Source organism: Rhinatrema bivittatum, chromosome 8 (assembly GCF_901001135.1).
Source record: "Rhinatrema bivittatum chromosome 8, aRhiBiv1.1, whole genome shotgun sequence".
Classification (NCBI taxonomy): Eukaryota; Metazoa; Chordata; class Amphibia; order Gymnophiona; family Rhinatrematidae; genus Rhinatrema; species Rhinatrema bivittatum.
The window spans coordinates 154513303-154529841 of NC_042622.1; the positions used below are offsets into that span (position 1 = coordinate 154513303).

The 16539-nt window shown below is 45.7% G+C and overlaps 1 protein-coding gene across 2 annotated transcripts in view; it reads right to left on the reverse strand.

Annotated features, from left to right (window-relative positions):
* The window catches only part of PELI3 (pellino E3 ubiquitin protein ligase family member 3), a 47841-nt gene that overhangs the window by 17500 nt on the left and 13802 nt on the right, over nt 1-16539 (reverse strand). For both annotated transcript variants that reach the window (XM_029613236.1, XM_029613235.1), the window contains exons 2-4: nt 7145-7300; nt 6452-6581; nt 5982-6083 (exon numbers count right to left, since the gene is read on the reverse strand). In XM_029613236.1, the coding sequence (XP_029469096.1) occupies nt 5982-6083; nt 6452-6581; nt 7145-7299 (387 nt within the window). In that variant the 5' untranslated portion in view covers nt 7300. The remainder of the gene's footprint in view (nt 1-5981; nt 6084-6451; nt 6582-7144; nt 7301-16539) is intronic.

A 16539-nucleotide genomic window follows, 5' to 3' on the forward strand; every position in this document is an offset into this window, starting at 1 on the left:
AGCTTTATAGATTTCTTCCAGAGGTACTTCACAAAGATGAGTGATGGATGAGGCCATGGCTCACACCTGGTGAGCCCTGTGTTCGGAAGTTCAAGACTTGCTGCAGTGTGGCAGTATTGAATGCAGTTTGTTTATTATCCAGTTAGATAACATTCTTTTGAAAACTGCCACTCTCAGTCTATTGGGGTCGTACAAAACAAAAAGTTGTGACTATTGTCTATGAGAGGGTCCTACGTTTGTAGTATGCAAGTGCTCTTTTGCAGTCCAAGGTGTGAAGGGTCTTCTCACTATTATAAGCATGAGGAAAGAAAGCTGGAAGAACAATAGACTGATTAATGTGAAAATGCAGATACCATTTTTGGTAAGAATTTAGGATGAGTGCAAAGACTGCTTTATCATGGAAGAGCTGCAGGTACGAAGGGTGATGAAATTATACTTGTAGTTCACTCGTTCAATGGGCCAAGGTGACAGCAACAAGAAATACCACTTTCCAGGTGAGGTGTTTCAGATACACTATATCCAGAGACTCAAACTGTTTTGTTAAGTAAGCGAGGACAAGACTGAGATCCTATGGCTCCAGAGGTTTTCGGACCAAAAGGTTTCATTTAGTAAACCTTTTTGGAACTTGGATACCAGTGGGTGTATTGTTACAGGTCTGTTGTCAACTGGTATATGGTAAGCTGCAATGGAGCTAAGGTGGACTCAGACTGCGGATGAAGGGAGGCCCAATTCTGAAAAGTGGTGCTGGTAGGACAATAAATGTCTGGGTTCACAGAAACTGGGTCCAACTGATGTTCTGTACTCCATGCCAAGAACCTTTTCCAAGTGAAGAAATAAGTACATGTCATAGTCTGTGTGATGGGTGGAGTGACTGTGGGCCCTTAGAGCTTGGCTTAGTTGACATAGTCTCGTAGGTGAAACTATGCCAACAGCTGGCAAACATGCCCTGGTGCGGGACAGACTGGAGCTTCACCTATTACAGCTGCCTCCCCCGCAGGTTTAGCCCTTGGGTTCTGGCTGCCGGCTGGAATTAGGTGGGTCCCTAGGGTGGATGAGTAAGCAGGAGTCCAACAACAAGCCAAGGTCAGAGAAGAGAGCAGACAGGTGATACCAGGATCAGGCCAAGGGTCGGACAGGCAGCAAGCATATGTAGTAAGGTCTGAGGCAAAGGCAAGCGTAGTCAGGTCCAATGCTAAGGTTAGATCTAGGCGACAGGCAAGCATAGTCAGGTCCAAGTCCAAATTAGGAGGTCAATACCAGGAGATCAGGCCAAGGAGAGGACAAGGTCAGATGAGTAAGACTGGATGAGGCAAGAAAGCAGAGTAACACATACTGTGAAAGCAGGTGACTGTTGCGAAGGCAGTGATCGGGATTGTGGCAAGGCCTAAGTATCCAGCTGCTCAGATGTCATCTTTAGGCACCATCCAGTACTTTCCTGCCACGGGGCTTTTAAAATACAGGTGTGGCCTGCGCTCACCTAAGGGAGAGAAGCGGACTGGAAGTATCAGCATCTGTGCAGCGAAGATAGGCCAGTGGCAGCGGCTGAGGAGAGCACAGCCAGCCAAACAAACAAACAATCTGTTTTCCTGCAGAAAGGACTATATCTTTCATTAGTTTAGGTAGAGATAGGCTGGCTACAATTGCACATTCAACATGCATGCCATGAGGCTGAGAAACTGAAGGGCTGGATGAAGCAGGCCTTGCTCCTGAGATAAGAGGCATAGAGCTGCACCCAGATATATTGGAGGAGTGCGACGACAGTTGTATGAGATATGCATACTATGCTGTCTTGGCCATGCTGGGGTAAATAAGGATCATGGCAGTGTAAATGTCCAAAGAGCATTCTTTATGGCCCATAACTCGAGATGATTGATCTGCAGGAGATGCTCGAGGGGACCATGTGCCTTGAGTCTGATATCAGCTAGTATGGGTCAGTCACCAAGATGACCCAATAAGGTTTGTGGTGGAACATAAAGCACCTGAGGCTGAGGCCATGGTGCTTTATTTTGTTTCTGCCATCATTCACAGGGATGTGGTCAGTAGTTGTATAAGTTGATTCCATTGAACACGCAATTCCCACCTCAGACAGTGGATATGAAGTTGCGTTAGCAGGAGTACATGGATTGCTGCTGCTGTGTGACCCAGGAGCACCAGAATCTGGTGGGCAGTAGAAGATCTGGTCTCCAAAAGGTTTTGAGTTAGACAATCAGTCATAAAGCCATGTCAGAGGGCAGACATGTTCTCTCCTTGGAGGAGAGAGCATATCTGCCAATGAACTGGAGACGCTGAACAGGGACTAGAATGGACTTCTCAAAGTTGATGAGGAATCCTAATTATTGAAGGATGTTGACTAAGGTCGCTAGGGCCTTTTTCACACCTTGTCTCAAGGGAGCTGCTATAAGTCAATTATCTGAGAAAGGAAAGACTCGAATTCCCAGGTGTCGCAAGTGGGCTGCCACCACTGCAAGACACTTCATGAAAACTCAGGGGGGAGGGGAAGAGGGGAATTGCTGAGAGTCCAAAGGAATAAACTTATACTGGTAATGCATATCCACTTGAAAGCAAAGGAAACATTAAAAAAAAAGGGTGAATAGAGATGTTTGCATAGGCGTCCTTGAGATCCACAGAGCACATCCAATCCCCTTTTTGAATGAAAGGTAGCATTGTACCAGTGAGTTTATTCTGAATTTCTCTTAATGAAGGATTTAGTTCAGATCCCTTAGGCCCAGAACTGGCCAGAGTCCCCCAGAAGTTTTTGAGATAAAAATATCAGAAATAGAACTTCTATCGCATGCTGCTAAAGCATATTCTGCATCTCCAGAAGGAGTTGAGATAGCTGGATCTGATGGTAGCACATAGCAATGTGGGAGAATAGGAGGATGGGATAAATGTAATCTGTATCCATACTTGACCTTTAGGACCCACAGATCATTTGATATCAGGTGTCACGTCAAAAGGAAAGCTTGGATTCTGCCCCCCACTGGCTCAAGATTTGTTGAGATCGATTGGATCAAAAACTCCGTCCTGGCTTCGGCTGCATTTGCTGAGGCACTTATTGCAGGTACCAGTCCCTCTGACAGTTGTGCTGCAGAAGCATGTGGTGTGGGTGTCACAGAGGGCAGCTGAGATAGCTGGTACTGATAAGATTGATAGAAACATGCATAGTAGAGATGCTTGTATAAGAAGAATGGCTGCTTGGTAGAACAGTGTGGCCCCTCTGTGGCTAATGGCATCAGGACCACCATATTTTGCTCCTTTTTTTGAGATATGGTCTTCTGTAGTTTTTCTCCAAAGAGATTATCTCCCAAGCAAGGCATATCAGCCAGTTTTTCATGCATATCTTCTCAGATACTGCTAGCTCGAAGCCATGCCAAGTGCCACACCCCAGTGGAGGCTGAGGATATTCATACAGTGGTGTTAAGCAATTCATAAACTGAGTGAAGAAAGGAGATGAATCGCTTCTTCCAAGTCAACCAGAGGGGCTAGAGAGATCGGTTCACCAGAGTCAGAACGTATGAATGGTCTTAGGTTTTGGTTCCTGCCATGGGACCAAGCGCTGGCATCTTCTTCTGAAACCTTGTAAACTTGATGTTGCGTAATTCTTGCATCAACATAGTACCCTAGAATACTTTCCTAAGATATCCAGGATCTGATGATCCTTCCTAGGGAGAAAGTTTGAATGGAGCTGTGTCTTTTTGGCCTTTATAAGGGCCAACTTCATGACTACAGACTGGTGCAGAAGCTGCATACCCCACACACTGGAGACAACTTCATCTTGTATTTCAGGTCAAATTTCTAAGCTGCTGTGATGCACAAGCTGGGTGTTGCCCACATCTTCAATTGCACTAAGATGATGTGAGTCACTAGTGCTACAGTTCCGAGGAGAGATCAAGGATTTTTAGCAACTCCAGGTCCTTGTGAATCTCAAACTTCAGCGCTTGACCCATTTTCTCTATAAACTTGGAATATGTCAGGTTGTCCGGTGGAGACATATGCTTGGGCAGCACAGCAGATGTGTCCCTGCAGCTGCTTGAGGACTCCCCTGATGAGAAGGCACTCGATCCAGAATGGCAAGATGTCAGTGGTGAGACAGATGGATACTGCGGCTGATCTGGAATCAACAGGTGGTCGCTGCTAAGGCAGGAGATCCTAGCACTCCTAAAGAGGGTGTAGGCATAGGTGGAGCAGCGGGCATGACTTTCTATGGTGATGATGTTGCAATGGGTTGTGTGTGTAATAATGGGAAAAGGAAGCAAAAAAATCCATAATCTGCTCCATGGAAGGCTATAGTTTCTGCGCTGGCATCTTCTTCTGAAACCAAGATGGTAGCTGGTTGGTTGACAATGGGATGATGGAGTAGACTGGATCAGGAGATTCCAATCATAAGCCCTGAGAAAGGAGTTGGGAAGCCAGGAGAGCCCTGGTGATTGGGGGGGGGGGGGGGGGGGGGAAAGAATCAGAGTAAATGTTCCTTAACAGCACATCTGAGATAAGTGTACAACTGGATGGGTAAGGTGGCCCTCAGAATGATCTGGGCAGAGTGCTCATGCACATGGACTTACAGAGCTGGCACTTCCCAAGGCATTCCAGTTTTGGTGTGCTTGGAGTGAGCGGAAGATGCACCTCAGCACACTGATAGTGGTGACCGGGCCTTGAGATTTTCTAGAGTACTAGGCATTCTATCAAGTGTGTCAATGGATCTGGCGTAGACGGGGTAGACTTGGACACATGCTTCAATGGGATGTGTGTTGAGCTGTGCATCGAGCACTCCTTAGTAACATGCATCGGGTGCTCCTATGTGCCATGCTTTGGGTCTTTCGACGCACTAAACATCAATGCACCTTTTGATTGGAGCGTTGTTAAAGTCTTTCTTTTTTTTTTTTTAAAGAAACATGGCCTCCAGAAGCAATCAGCCCTTGGGGGAAACAAAAAGGCAATTCTTCTCTTTGGAGTTTGCGTCAGAGGGGAAGAAGAGGGCAGGGAATGAGGGAGCTATCAGACATTCCTCAATGCAAGGATACAAGCTAACTATAGGCCACTACCCGCTGCTCAACCCTATTCTATCAGAAGGATAGCCCAAAAGGATCTAACACCACTGGAAGCAATATCTTCACCAAATTGTCTGACTGGTCACACCTACCATCTGCTGGAGACAGAGAATACTGAGACATTGCAAGTGGCACAGTGACTTAAGTACCAACAGTACAATAAAGCTTTCTTTTTTCTATCTCCATCTCCTGGTAGGGGAGAAAAACTCATCCATCTGGACTAGTCTGATGGATGACAATGATCTAATAATTTTGCAGGGAGCAATGCAGCCAGCTTCTGATCCAACAGACAACATGTGTTAACATTGCTGGCTGAATGAGGAAGGAACGGGCCCATTAATCCCATAATCTTTTAAATATATATTATAAAATTTTCCTCTGCCTTGGTCAGCCTCCATTTTCACTTCCCTCTGAGGGTCATATCTAGGAACCTATGCCAGGCCAAAGGTTGCAGTAGAGCCCTCAGTGCCACTTGGTGACCGACAGAAATCAATGCAGTAGCAGCTGTCACCTCCCCCTCTCATTACCATCTAGATCAAAGCCGATTAGGGTTACCACCTGACCACAGGTTAACCAAACAGAAATCCAAGTTCTGGTTTTGCCCTACTGCATGCACCAATTTATAGTTCCAATTTTTCCCATTGACTTCCTTAAGAAAATCAGAACTACAAATCCGTGCATGCAATGGAGCAAAACAAGGACTAGATAAGCCTCTTCAATTGACTTGGAGTGAGGTGTCAACCCTAGCCCTGACAGATGGGGGTTTCAAACCCATCTCTCTTGTAGCACAGTGCTGCATGAAGATGAGTCTCTTTCTAAATTTAAAAAAAAAAAAAAAAAAAAATTTGCCCACCTCGCAGCATGTATTTTGCAGGAAAAGGAAAGGAGGTGTCAAACGTAGGAGGCAAAGTTACAAGGCAAAGATATCAGTACCTGGAACATGTCTGTGCTGGCATCATGCGTGTACTCCACAATGACAGAGTGACTACGGGACAGGGTATAGGAGATACTGTGGTGTCCTTTGTTACTCAGCGCCTACCGGGAGGAGCGTGAAGAGAAAGAGGCAGGGTTAATGACATGAAGCCAACCTGAAATCCTCAGTAGTGAGCCATACTGTTCCAAGAGGAAGGCTGTCTTTAGTTATTCAGATTCAGTTAAAGGAAGAATCAGTGATGATAGCCATGGGAAAGAATCAGGAAAGAGTTGGGTGCTGGAGTTGGGAGGAGAAGGATTCCTGATGAGAGCTGGAGCTCTCATGGAGATGATCCTTGTTGAGGGCTGAGTGGGAAGAAGTCAGGAGAGAGGTCTCCTGGGGAGGAGAATTCCTGATGAGAGTTGGACTGGAAAGAGTAAAGGAAGAGGCCTTGCATATGATAAAAGTTGACTCTGGGAGAAATACTTGCCTTTGACACCAGTGGAGTTGATATGTGGTGGATCACATCTGGCTTCACACCATTTGCTTTCAGGCGTTTGGTCAGTGCCAGGCGACTGCGGCGTCTCCCCTTGTCCCCATTGGCCAGTGAACCATTGTACCTGGATATGAGCAAGAGACAAAGAGAGAGAGAGAGAAGCAGGTCTACGCTTCCTTAGTGGACTATCCCTGTCCTGCAGCACTGGGCATCAGCCTTGGCTCACATAATGCTTCCTGCTCTGCTGATTCAAGTTTTTCTTGGGAGTGGGATTGGCGGTTCTCATTTTCCCCCAAGTTTCACACTCCAAACTCCATGGGCTTTTCTTACTGCCCTGCTGCCTGTCACTGCCTCCTGACTGGTTTGCCTGTGCTAGGCAGCACATCCATTCAAGGTTGCTGCTGTGTTTGTTGCATCTCAATTGTGCAGCGCTCAGAACCGAAATCATTTTTCGCACAATTAATTTGAGGTATAAATAAAGCAAATATTGCTCGACATATAGTGGGAAACTAGAGGCAACAGACCATGTGTTACTGCACGTGTCATTCCTAGAAGTAATGAGCTCTGGGTCCCTACACCCATCCTTTGAGCCCTCCTGTCCCAAAAGCTGAGGGGCTCTGCACTCCTACGACAGTCCCCGCTCCTCAAAATTCTGTAACTGCAGCCAGAAGCATAGCAGCTCCTTACCCCAGCACGATGAGTTCACCATACTTCACGGTGTCCTTATTCTGTATGAAGTTTTCTCCCGGGGAAGAGAAGATCTGAGAGGCCTTAGTACAGGTCCGATGTAGATCCAATGTCTGGGACCCCACTGCATTAGCAGTGCTCCCTTCCAGCAGCATCCTGAAATGAGCACAAAATGGCTGCATCAACACAATATTCAAACGTCTGCTTATGCCAGGGCTCTGCGCTCTCACCACAGGGTCACATCATGAAATGTTGCTGGCAGTAGTAGGATTGGAATTTGGGGGCTCTAAGCTTTCCAGCATTGTGTTCTAAACCTCCAGCCCTCAGTTAGAAGTGAACAGGTGTTTTTTTTCAGCAGACTGAAAGAGAACCGATGTCCAGTAGTCTGCTTTAGCAAGCACTACATCACCCCCGACAAGATGCAGAAACCTCAGAGACACTAAGATGTGCTTACTCCAGAGAGACAGATCCTTGGTAATACACTTTCAAGCAAAAAAAAAAACCCAAACCAACAAAACGATAGAATGTTTTGGGGGTGGGAGAATGGGGAATGTTTTAAATATCTCTGGACAGCTTTCCTCCTCCCCACTTAGCTGAGACATCTCCCAGGCAGGACATTGTTTACTACACATAGAAAAAAAATCGCAACTGACCAACAGCATTTCATTCCATTTAAATTTGTGAGCGAAGTCATGATTTGAAGTAAGAAATACAAGTTTAGCTTATCTAAAGAGACTGAATATTGAATCTTGAGGGAAATTAGGAGGAGTCTAGGTGCTGTAACTTATATACCATGAAACAGAGATTCTGTCAGACTGCGGGCCCCTTTAACACATCCTGTCATGAAGGTTTTCTTAAATAGTCCCATCTAAGTTTTTTCACACTAGTGAAAAAGACAGGTCCAGCCTTCAGAGGTTTGCTCATGTGGAGCAGCTTAGTCTCATTCTTCCAAGAACAAGAAAGTGCAACTTAAAAGATGAAACAAGGCTTCAGCTACCTCTCCTCTTTTCCCCCTCTTCCCCAAGAAAATTCAGAAGAGTGAAATAAGAATTAGGAATTCCTGTAATGGGTAGTAAGAGATTATTAAAGGTGAATTTTCAAAACATTACACACGTAAAAATTAGCACATACGCACGTTAATGAGCCTCAACTTACATAGTCCGTATTTAACAAATGTGGAAAATATGCATGTATTTTCAATTTCCCGTGCACGTCCACGCATGTAAAAAGGGGCAGTCTAGGGGTATTCCAGGGCAGGACCAACATGTATGTAGGCTGCTAGTTTAAAAGACACACATGCCATTTTCCAACTTCCTCGCGTATTTATATGCCTGCTAATCATCTGCCGTAAAGGATATTAAACTTATCTGTTGGGAAGTACTGACTGGGAAGACTGGGGGGGGAGGGGTTCAGACTGAAGAACCACGAAGGTCTTGGGGACCCAGAGAAGGACTGGGAGAAATGGTGGACTAATTGGTAAAAGGGGTTAACTTCCTCAATGCGCGTAGGTTTTAAAATTGGCTGATTTACTTGCGCACGTCCCGATTTACTCATGCAGGTCCTGGTTCACTTTCACTTGTAAAATGCATCAGTGTATATTTTTAAAACAGAAGGGTAACGTGTGGACGTTCAATGCAATGCATGTCTGCACATTTTCTTTCATTTATATTTTTACTGCAATATTTATTCTACGGTGAAATTTTGTTGGCTATTATAATTTTATGTGATCGTCCTTGTTTTGGTTTTATATTTACATGATTATGTATGTATCCTTTTGTTCATCACCCAGGCCTTTATTGTGTCGGGCAATTCGGAAATTTAATAAAATGTAAAAAACGTAAATATTAGCCTATATATATGTGTATTTTATAATATGTGCGTGTGCGATACAGGCATGTTATTAAACTATGGTAAAACTACACATGCCCACACACATGCATATAGGCTGCTGCGTGCAGTTTGAACATTATCCTCTTAAGAGGCACAGGGAGAGGGAGGGGGAAGGGGTCAGTAATGAAGGGGAAGAGAAGAGCAGATGAGGGCTGGGATCAGGTATGCCGTGGTATAGTATTATATTGACAGCACAGTGATGGGTAAAAGGGGCAACAGCCTGGTCCACCTTAAAAACTAGACACACAGGTAGGCTCTGATTCAGAGTTTGGGCCTAACAGGGAACATACAATCCTGGGGTCTCCAGGAGAAGGCAGCTCCTGCAAGAATGTGAAAACTGAAGATAAGTGTTGAATGTGACTGTGGCTGAAGGTAAGCCATATATGTTGGACAGTTTTCTTGTGGAAACTAAAGCTTTACGAAAGAAGAAGCAGAGTTGAGCGTGTGCCTGTCCTCTGGGAAGTTACAGACTGCTTGTGCTATCTCACATATGATGTAAGACGTGGGATTTTCTGTGCTAAGCGGTGCACAGCCAGAAATCTACACCTCAGGGAGAAAAGAAGCGATTGGAAATGTGTTAAATTTTTTTTTTGCAAGAGTCTGGACCTAAGCAAGGCACAGGGCCAGATAGGCAGTGAAGCAGCACAGAGCAGTGCTCAAACTAAAAAAAGAGAAAACTTTTTTTTTTCGGTGGTTCCTACACAGAGAAGCAGTCCGGTGCAGAAGCAGTGCTGCTTGGGCAGAGAGAATTGGAAAGAGTAAAGCAGACTGGCTTCAAGGAGAGCCCAGAAGGGAAAAAAAAAAGTAAGTTTTATTATATGGTTCCTGCAGAGGGAAGCAGTCTGGTGCAGAGGCGGTATTGATATGCGTGTATAGAAGAGAACTTTCCCCTGGCTTGGGTGCAGTAAAAAGTTGAAGAATTTAAATTTATATTGGACCAAAGGGGCTAGCCTTGCCTTAGGCTGTCTGTTGACCAGTGAATAAGTTAAAGCCAAAACAAGCAGGATTTTATTTTGGTTTGTGGAAAAAACATTTCTCCTTGCACATCTAAGCAAACAGGGATTTTCCCCCAATTAAAAAAAAAAAAATTAATAATAAAAATCAAAGCTGAGCAGGGTGTGGGTGTGGTCCCTGGAGAGAAGCAGCCTGGTCAGCAGCTGCTTGGATTTACTCTACAGTACTGGTTAGCCAAGCAGCAACTTCTGCAAGAAAACCTGAAAAAGCAACAAGCTTCCTGGGTACAGTGTATGGAAGCCATGCAAGCTACTGGAATCTGGGGTATCCCTTGGACTCCAGTAACATCAGAGGCAAGTCCAGGAAAGGACACAGGATATTCTGAGGCAGATGAATGTAAAAAACAGGCCTGTGAAGGAGGAAGACCCAGGTAGCATCAGAACCAGCACTGCAGAGAGGAACCCAGCTGAAAAGGCTTGCTATACAGATGCTGAAGCTAACATACAGAAGTCACGGGGTGCCCAGACGTATACCAGAAAGAAGATGGGAATAGAGTGTTTTATCCTGATTTCCAGCTTAGAAGCAAGGCCAGAGATGGGCTTGGATCCCCTGGGAATAGAGGAGGTGCAACAACTCTGTAAGATATTTGACTGCAGGTGTACAGAACAGGGGCAGAAAATCCAGGGTAAGGGAGCTCATGGTGGAACCTTTCAGACTGGCCTGAGGAAAGCAGTTTAGAGAAGCCTGGTGGAAGCAGCACAGAGAAGCTGGTCAGAGACACTGTGAAGAGGCTTGATGAGGAGGTGATAAAGACTGAGAAAAAGATGGAGAAAATTGTTGGCAATGAAGCAGATGGAAAAGAGAAAATGTCTTGTGGCAGGACAGAACTACAGCCTGCTAAAGAACATTTTAAAGAAAGAATAGTGAAAGCACAGTTAGGATTCACGGCACTCACCCACTCTCAACATGAAAGGAACTACACCAGACAGAGACACCATGCTGCAGCGACTGGCCTCCCTATAGGCGTGCACATGTGCATGTAATATGCACACATTGGTGGGAAGACCCCAAGTGGCGCCTTTTGATGATGTCAGCCTCCTGGCATAGGCCCCGCAGTACTTCCTTGCCTCAGCAATAGGTCTCTTGTTGTGCTTTGCTCATCAGTGTGTGTGTTACCTTGTTCCTACATTGTCTTGCTCTGTGTTCCTCATTCCAGTCCTATTTCTTTCTCCTGCTTTGTTCCAATGTCCCAGCCTTGCCCTTTTCTTGCCTTGTCTTGTCCTTCCCTGGCCTGATTTCCTGTATTCTGACCATTCCCGTTTCCTACCCAGACCTGATCCTTGCTTTGGCTCTGCCCTCACCTTGTCTCCTGCCTGCCCCGACCTCTAGTCCGCTGCCTGCCCTGACCTCTGGTCTGTCTACTGGCTCCCCTGGTCTGCTACCTGCCCTGTCTTTCACCTGGCTTTGGACTTTTGTTCTTGCCACTGCTCTAGGGACTGCAACTCTGCCTATATCAACTGCATTGCCCACAGGTTGAGCCCTTGGGTTCTGGTGGCCGGCAGGTCTTAGTTGGGTCCCTAGAGCAGTGGCAAGAACAAAAGTCCAAAGCCAGGTGGAGGACAGGGCAGGTAGCACCTTGATACAGCAACTTGGGCAGATGGCCCAACCTTAACAGATCATCTACCAGTAAGTTTACTAGAACTGCAAACCACAGTGTCTGAAGCTACACCAGAGTCACCAGAATTACCTTCCCTGGGTGCGCCTCTATTTGTCTGAGGACTCTATCAACAGCTAAGGGGGAAATCAATACAGCAGAACCCCCCCCCTCCCAAGGCTGTGAAAGAGCATTGAGCCCCTCCGCTCCTGCTTCTCATCTGCAACTGAAAAATCGCCAAGCTTTAGCATTTGCCTTCAACACCAGTCCAGCTGAGGCACCCCCCACCTTGCTTGACAACTTCCACTCTTCGGGATCCAGAGTGTGCCTGCTGAGGGAAATCCACCTGCACACTCTCCACCCCGACCACGAGATGCTGACAGAAGCAGGAGATGCCGCTCCACCCACTGGAACAGCAACCTTGCTTCCAAGGAAACCTCGACCCTGGTATCTCCCTGCTGATTGATGTAGGCCACTGCTGTTGTGTTGTCGGAAAGAACCCTTACTGTGTGGCCTCGAACTAATGGGCTAACCAGATGGCCCTAGCTTCCAGATGGTTGATGGACCAGGCTGCTTCCTTCAATGGCTCCCCAGCCCTTCAGACTGGCATCCATTGTTACTATACCCAATCTGGAATTTCCAGCCCCACTCCCCTCTCCAAATTGTCTTGCGAAAGTTACCAGACTCAACCTGGCCTTTCCAGGAGAGGCAACCAAAGTCCGAAAGTCTCCGATTTGGGGATTCCAGTGCAACAGCAGTGTTCTCTGCAATGGGCGCATATGCGTGAACACCCAGGCACCAGATCCAGCACAGACTCCATGGAGCCAAGGACCTGCAAGAAGTCCCACACCCTGGGACTACCAATGCAAAAGTAATTGTCACACTTGGGCTTGCAATTTTACTATCCATTGTGAAGACAGAAACACTCTGCCCTCCCTGGTCTCAAAACATGCTCCTAGGTATTCCAGATGGAATCAGGTGACTTTGTCATATTCCTAATCCACCCAAGGGATTGTAACACTTGCTACACCCACTATATCGACTATTGGAAAACGTCCCTGGACTTTGCTCGGATGAGCCAGTCATCCAGATAAGAGTAAACCAGAATACCCTTCCTGTGGAGGTTTACTGCCATGACCATCACCTTGGTAAACGTGTGAGATGCCGTGGCGATTCCAAAAACGGAGAAGCCCAGAATTTATAATGCTTTCCCAGCACTGAGAATCTGAGAAACCTTTGTTGCTCTTCCCAAATGGGAATATGCAGATAAGCTTCCATCTTTGAGTGACAGAGCATCGCCCTGCCCTTCTACTGGCAGCTTTGGTGCAAACATAAACATGCTTATGCCATAAGACCACTGCACACAGCCGCCCGAATTCCCAGGGCTGAGACTTCAAACATCCTTTTGAGGTGTAGCTCCATTTTTCGATCCTGCACCTCACGCAGTGCCGCACATCGTGCCACCAGGATGGTGGTTTTCTTGGTTACCGCCGAATCAAAGATATCCACCTTGGGTAACTTCAGCAGTTCCTGGGCCTCTTCGGGTAATGGATACAATTTTGCCATTTCTCTGCCAATTTTTAAGCTAGTCTTCTTTATAATATGATGAAAAGAAAAGCCCTCATGGAGCCCCTCGCCCCTCGATAATGGGCTCCTTTTCCCCATGGTCCAACTCCACTGCAGATTCTTTTAATTTCAAGTTCCTTTAGAACTTGTGAAATCATCGGACACAATTCCTCCTTGTGAAAAAGATGGCCATCACCTTCCGCCACTGGGATTTCCCCCACCTCAAGGAGGTTCTCATCCCCATCCTCATCAGTTGGAAGGTCCTGCACGAGTCACCTATGTCCTCCCCTTATCTCTCGGAGCTCTCCTCCTCTGCCTCTTAACAGTGCGAATCAAGTTCCCAGCGCACCCTCCCCCCCCCCCCCCCCGCCCCAAAAAAGGGGCCACCTTAGGAAACCTAGAAGCCCTCTTGGCCCCGGCCTTTTCACTGCTGCCTCCTTCCCAGCAAAAAAAAGGCCTGGTGCATGAGAAGCACAAACTCAGCTGAGGTGGTTTCCTCTGGTCTAGATTCGTCCTCTAGGGAATCCCCATCCTCCTCTGACCCCCTTCCCTGTTTTTCAAACTACTCTTGATCTGAGCAGGGGTGCCGCAAGCAGAAGAACCGTCCAACAGGCAATCCACACTTGAAGGAGTGCCGGTGGAAGCTTTCAAAGCGAAGGAAATTGTTTCTGTCAGTCTTCTTGCGATGTAAAGTAGTAGGAATGTCCTGGCCTGATTTGGCGGCAGCGTCTCTGCCTGGGTCAAGAGCAGTCGACTGAGTTAACATCTATTTCATATGCATGGATATCCCAGCAAGGCTGTGAAAAGAGCTCATTCATGAGCACAGTTTTCTGAGAGAAAACGAGTACTTCAATATAAGGCAAAACCTGCTTTTGAAGAAGCAGTTTGTGTGTTAAGATATTCGAACATGGTTAATAAAATGAAGACGATTACTAATGGATATTTGCACATTTTAAGCCTGCATCAAATTTTCAACAAACCTCCTTTATTTTCATACCCAAGAGGGCTTAACATTAAACAGTGTCTGGTCAGAGCACACATTCCTGCACAGCAAGTCACTTCCGATATTATCATAGGACATACCCCATGTAATAACTGTGATTTACGTGATACCACCGTTTTGGGTACACAATGGATTGCTGCTGATTCAGGTATAGTGGTTAACAGCTAGAGTAACACTAATTTCCCGTGCAAAACGTAGTCTATACTCTGTAATGGCCTTGTTTCAAAATATACAAGAGTAGAATAACACACTCATTTAGGGTTCGCCTAATTGAACATAGACGGTGCATCTCCATGAGGGATGAATGGGCTGCTATGGTATTACAGTGCATGGAGTTTGGTCACTCTTTTCAAGATCTCTTTTGGACTGTGTTAGAGCAAGTACCTGCTTGCTCACCACAGGGAGGTGAGGGGGTACTTGCCCAGAGAACTTTTGGATATTTAAACTTAACCCGGTGGCTCCATGTGGTTTAAATGACAAAATAGATTGGCATGCTTTATAAAATGTGAGTTTTCAGCAACTTCACTTTTGATTGACAGCCAGCATTTGGCGCCCTTTTGCTTTTAAAATGGTGGTTTGAAGCCACCGACTGAATTCAAGACATTCGAGCAGCGCTTTTGAGATGACAGTAGCACTGCAGCGCCAATACTGAAAAATATCTTCAAAACAGTGAGTTATGCTACCTCTAGTTTCAGTCTCCTAGCTCTGGTGATGCAACATTCTTAGCAATCTCATTATCGATCCGGTGTGCTTTCTCATGATGTTGGGATATTCACCGTTGTGCATATCATATTGTGTTCTCATGCATTTTTATTATTTTAGAAACCGGGATCGCTACTAAAATTACTGGGATGTATTTGAATCACCCCTGAAGGAAGGAAGGAAGTTTCCTTCTGAAACGTTGCAATGTCGGACAAAACAGAAGGTTACTATAAACAGCTTGGAGATTAGACACACTGGGCAAAGCATAAGGTGGGTCACAAACATCTTGGACATTTCCCGGCTCAACAAGGCACTCAGATAAATGCAGTTCTTTAAAATATATTTTTTTGAATGCAGTAAAAATTCTCAAAAAAGTATGTAAGCACACACTGCCCACTATGAATGACTGATGATTAAAAAAGTTTAGCATAAAGATGGGTGTTTGAAGCACATATTCATTGTGTCCACCCAGTGCTATAGGATGGTCATTCATATGTTCAGTTAAATTTTGATATTCCCATACATTGTTGAGGTGAGATAATAATTTAAAATAACTATATATATAATTACACTGTGTTTATTTTTATTTATACAGAGAATCCATGCAGTTCCTATGAGTGGCAGGGAGCACCCTTAATGAATGAATCTGAAATTCCCCCTTGCCCCCTCCTCTTGTACCCCTGTACCCACATGCCAAATATTCAGCCTATCTGCTTCCTGGGTCTCCAGCGACAGGTGACAACACACACATAGTATATGTAAAGGGCAGGGACTGCGACTGGACTGGGACCCTGCCTGGTGAAGGCTTATTCTCCATTTTATTCTCCATTTCTTTCCTAATAATCCCTAGCATTCTATTTGCTTTCTTGGCCGCCGCTGCACACTGAGCAGAGGATTTCAACATATTATGCATGACAGTGCCTAGATCTTTTTCCTGAGTGGTGACTCCTAATTTTGTAGCTATAATTTGGGTTACTCTTCCCTAAATGCATCACTTTGCACTTGTCCACATTAAATTTCATTTGCCATTTGCATGCCCAGTCTCCCAGTTTTGCAAGGTCCTCTTGCAATTCCTCACAATTCTCTTGCGATTTAACAACGTTGAATAATTTTATGTCATTAGCAAATTTGATCACCTCATTTGTTGTACCCCTTTCCAAGTCATTTATAAATATATTAAAAAGCATTGGTCCCAGTACAGATCCCTGGGGGACTCCACTATTCACCTTTCTCCATTGGGAAAATTTACCATTTAGCCCTACTCTCTGTTTTCTATCTTGAAACCATTTCCCAATCCACAATAGGACACTGTCCCCTATCCCAGGACTTTTTAATTTCCTAAGAAGTCTCTCATGAGGGACTTTGTCAAATGTTTTTGGAGATCCAGATACACTACATCAACACTCTGGTCAGTGCCCCCAACTCCTCAGTGCTGCCCCCTCCCGCTCACGCACACTTTTGGCCAGATGCCTCCTCCCCAGTTGCTGCCCTTGGAATCCCTGCCCTTGCAGGATGGGAAGGGGCCGAGACTGGGAACCTGCATAGTGAGGGCTTGAGCAGCGGCTGTTGCTCCTTTCACCCATCACAGTGCTATTAATATTATACTATAACAGGTCATACCTGATC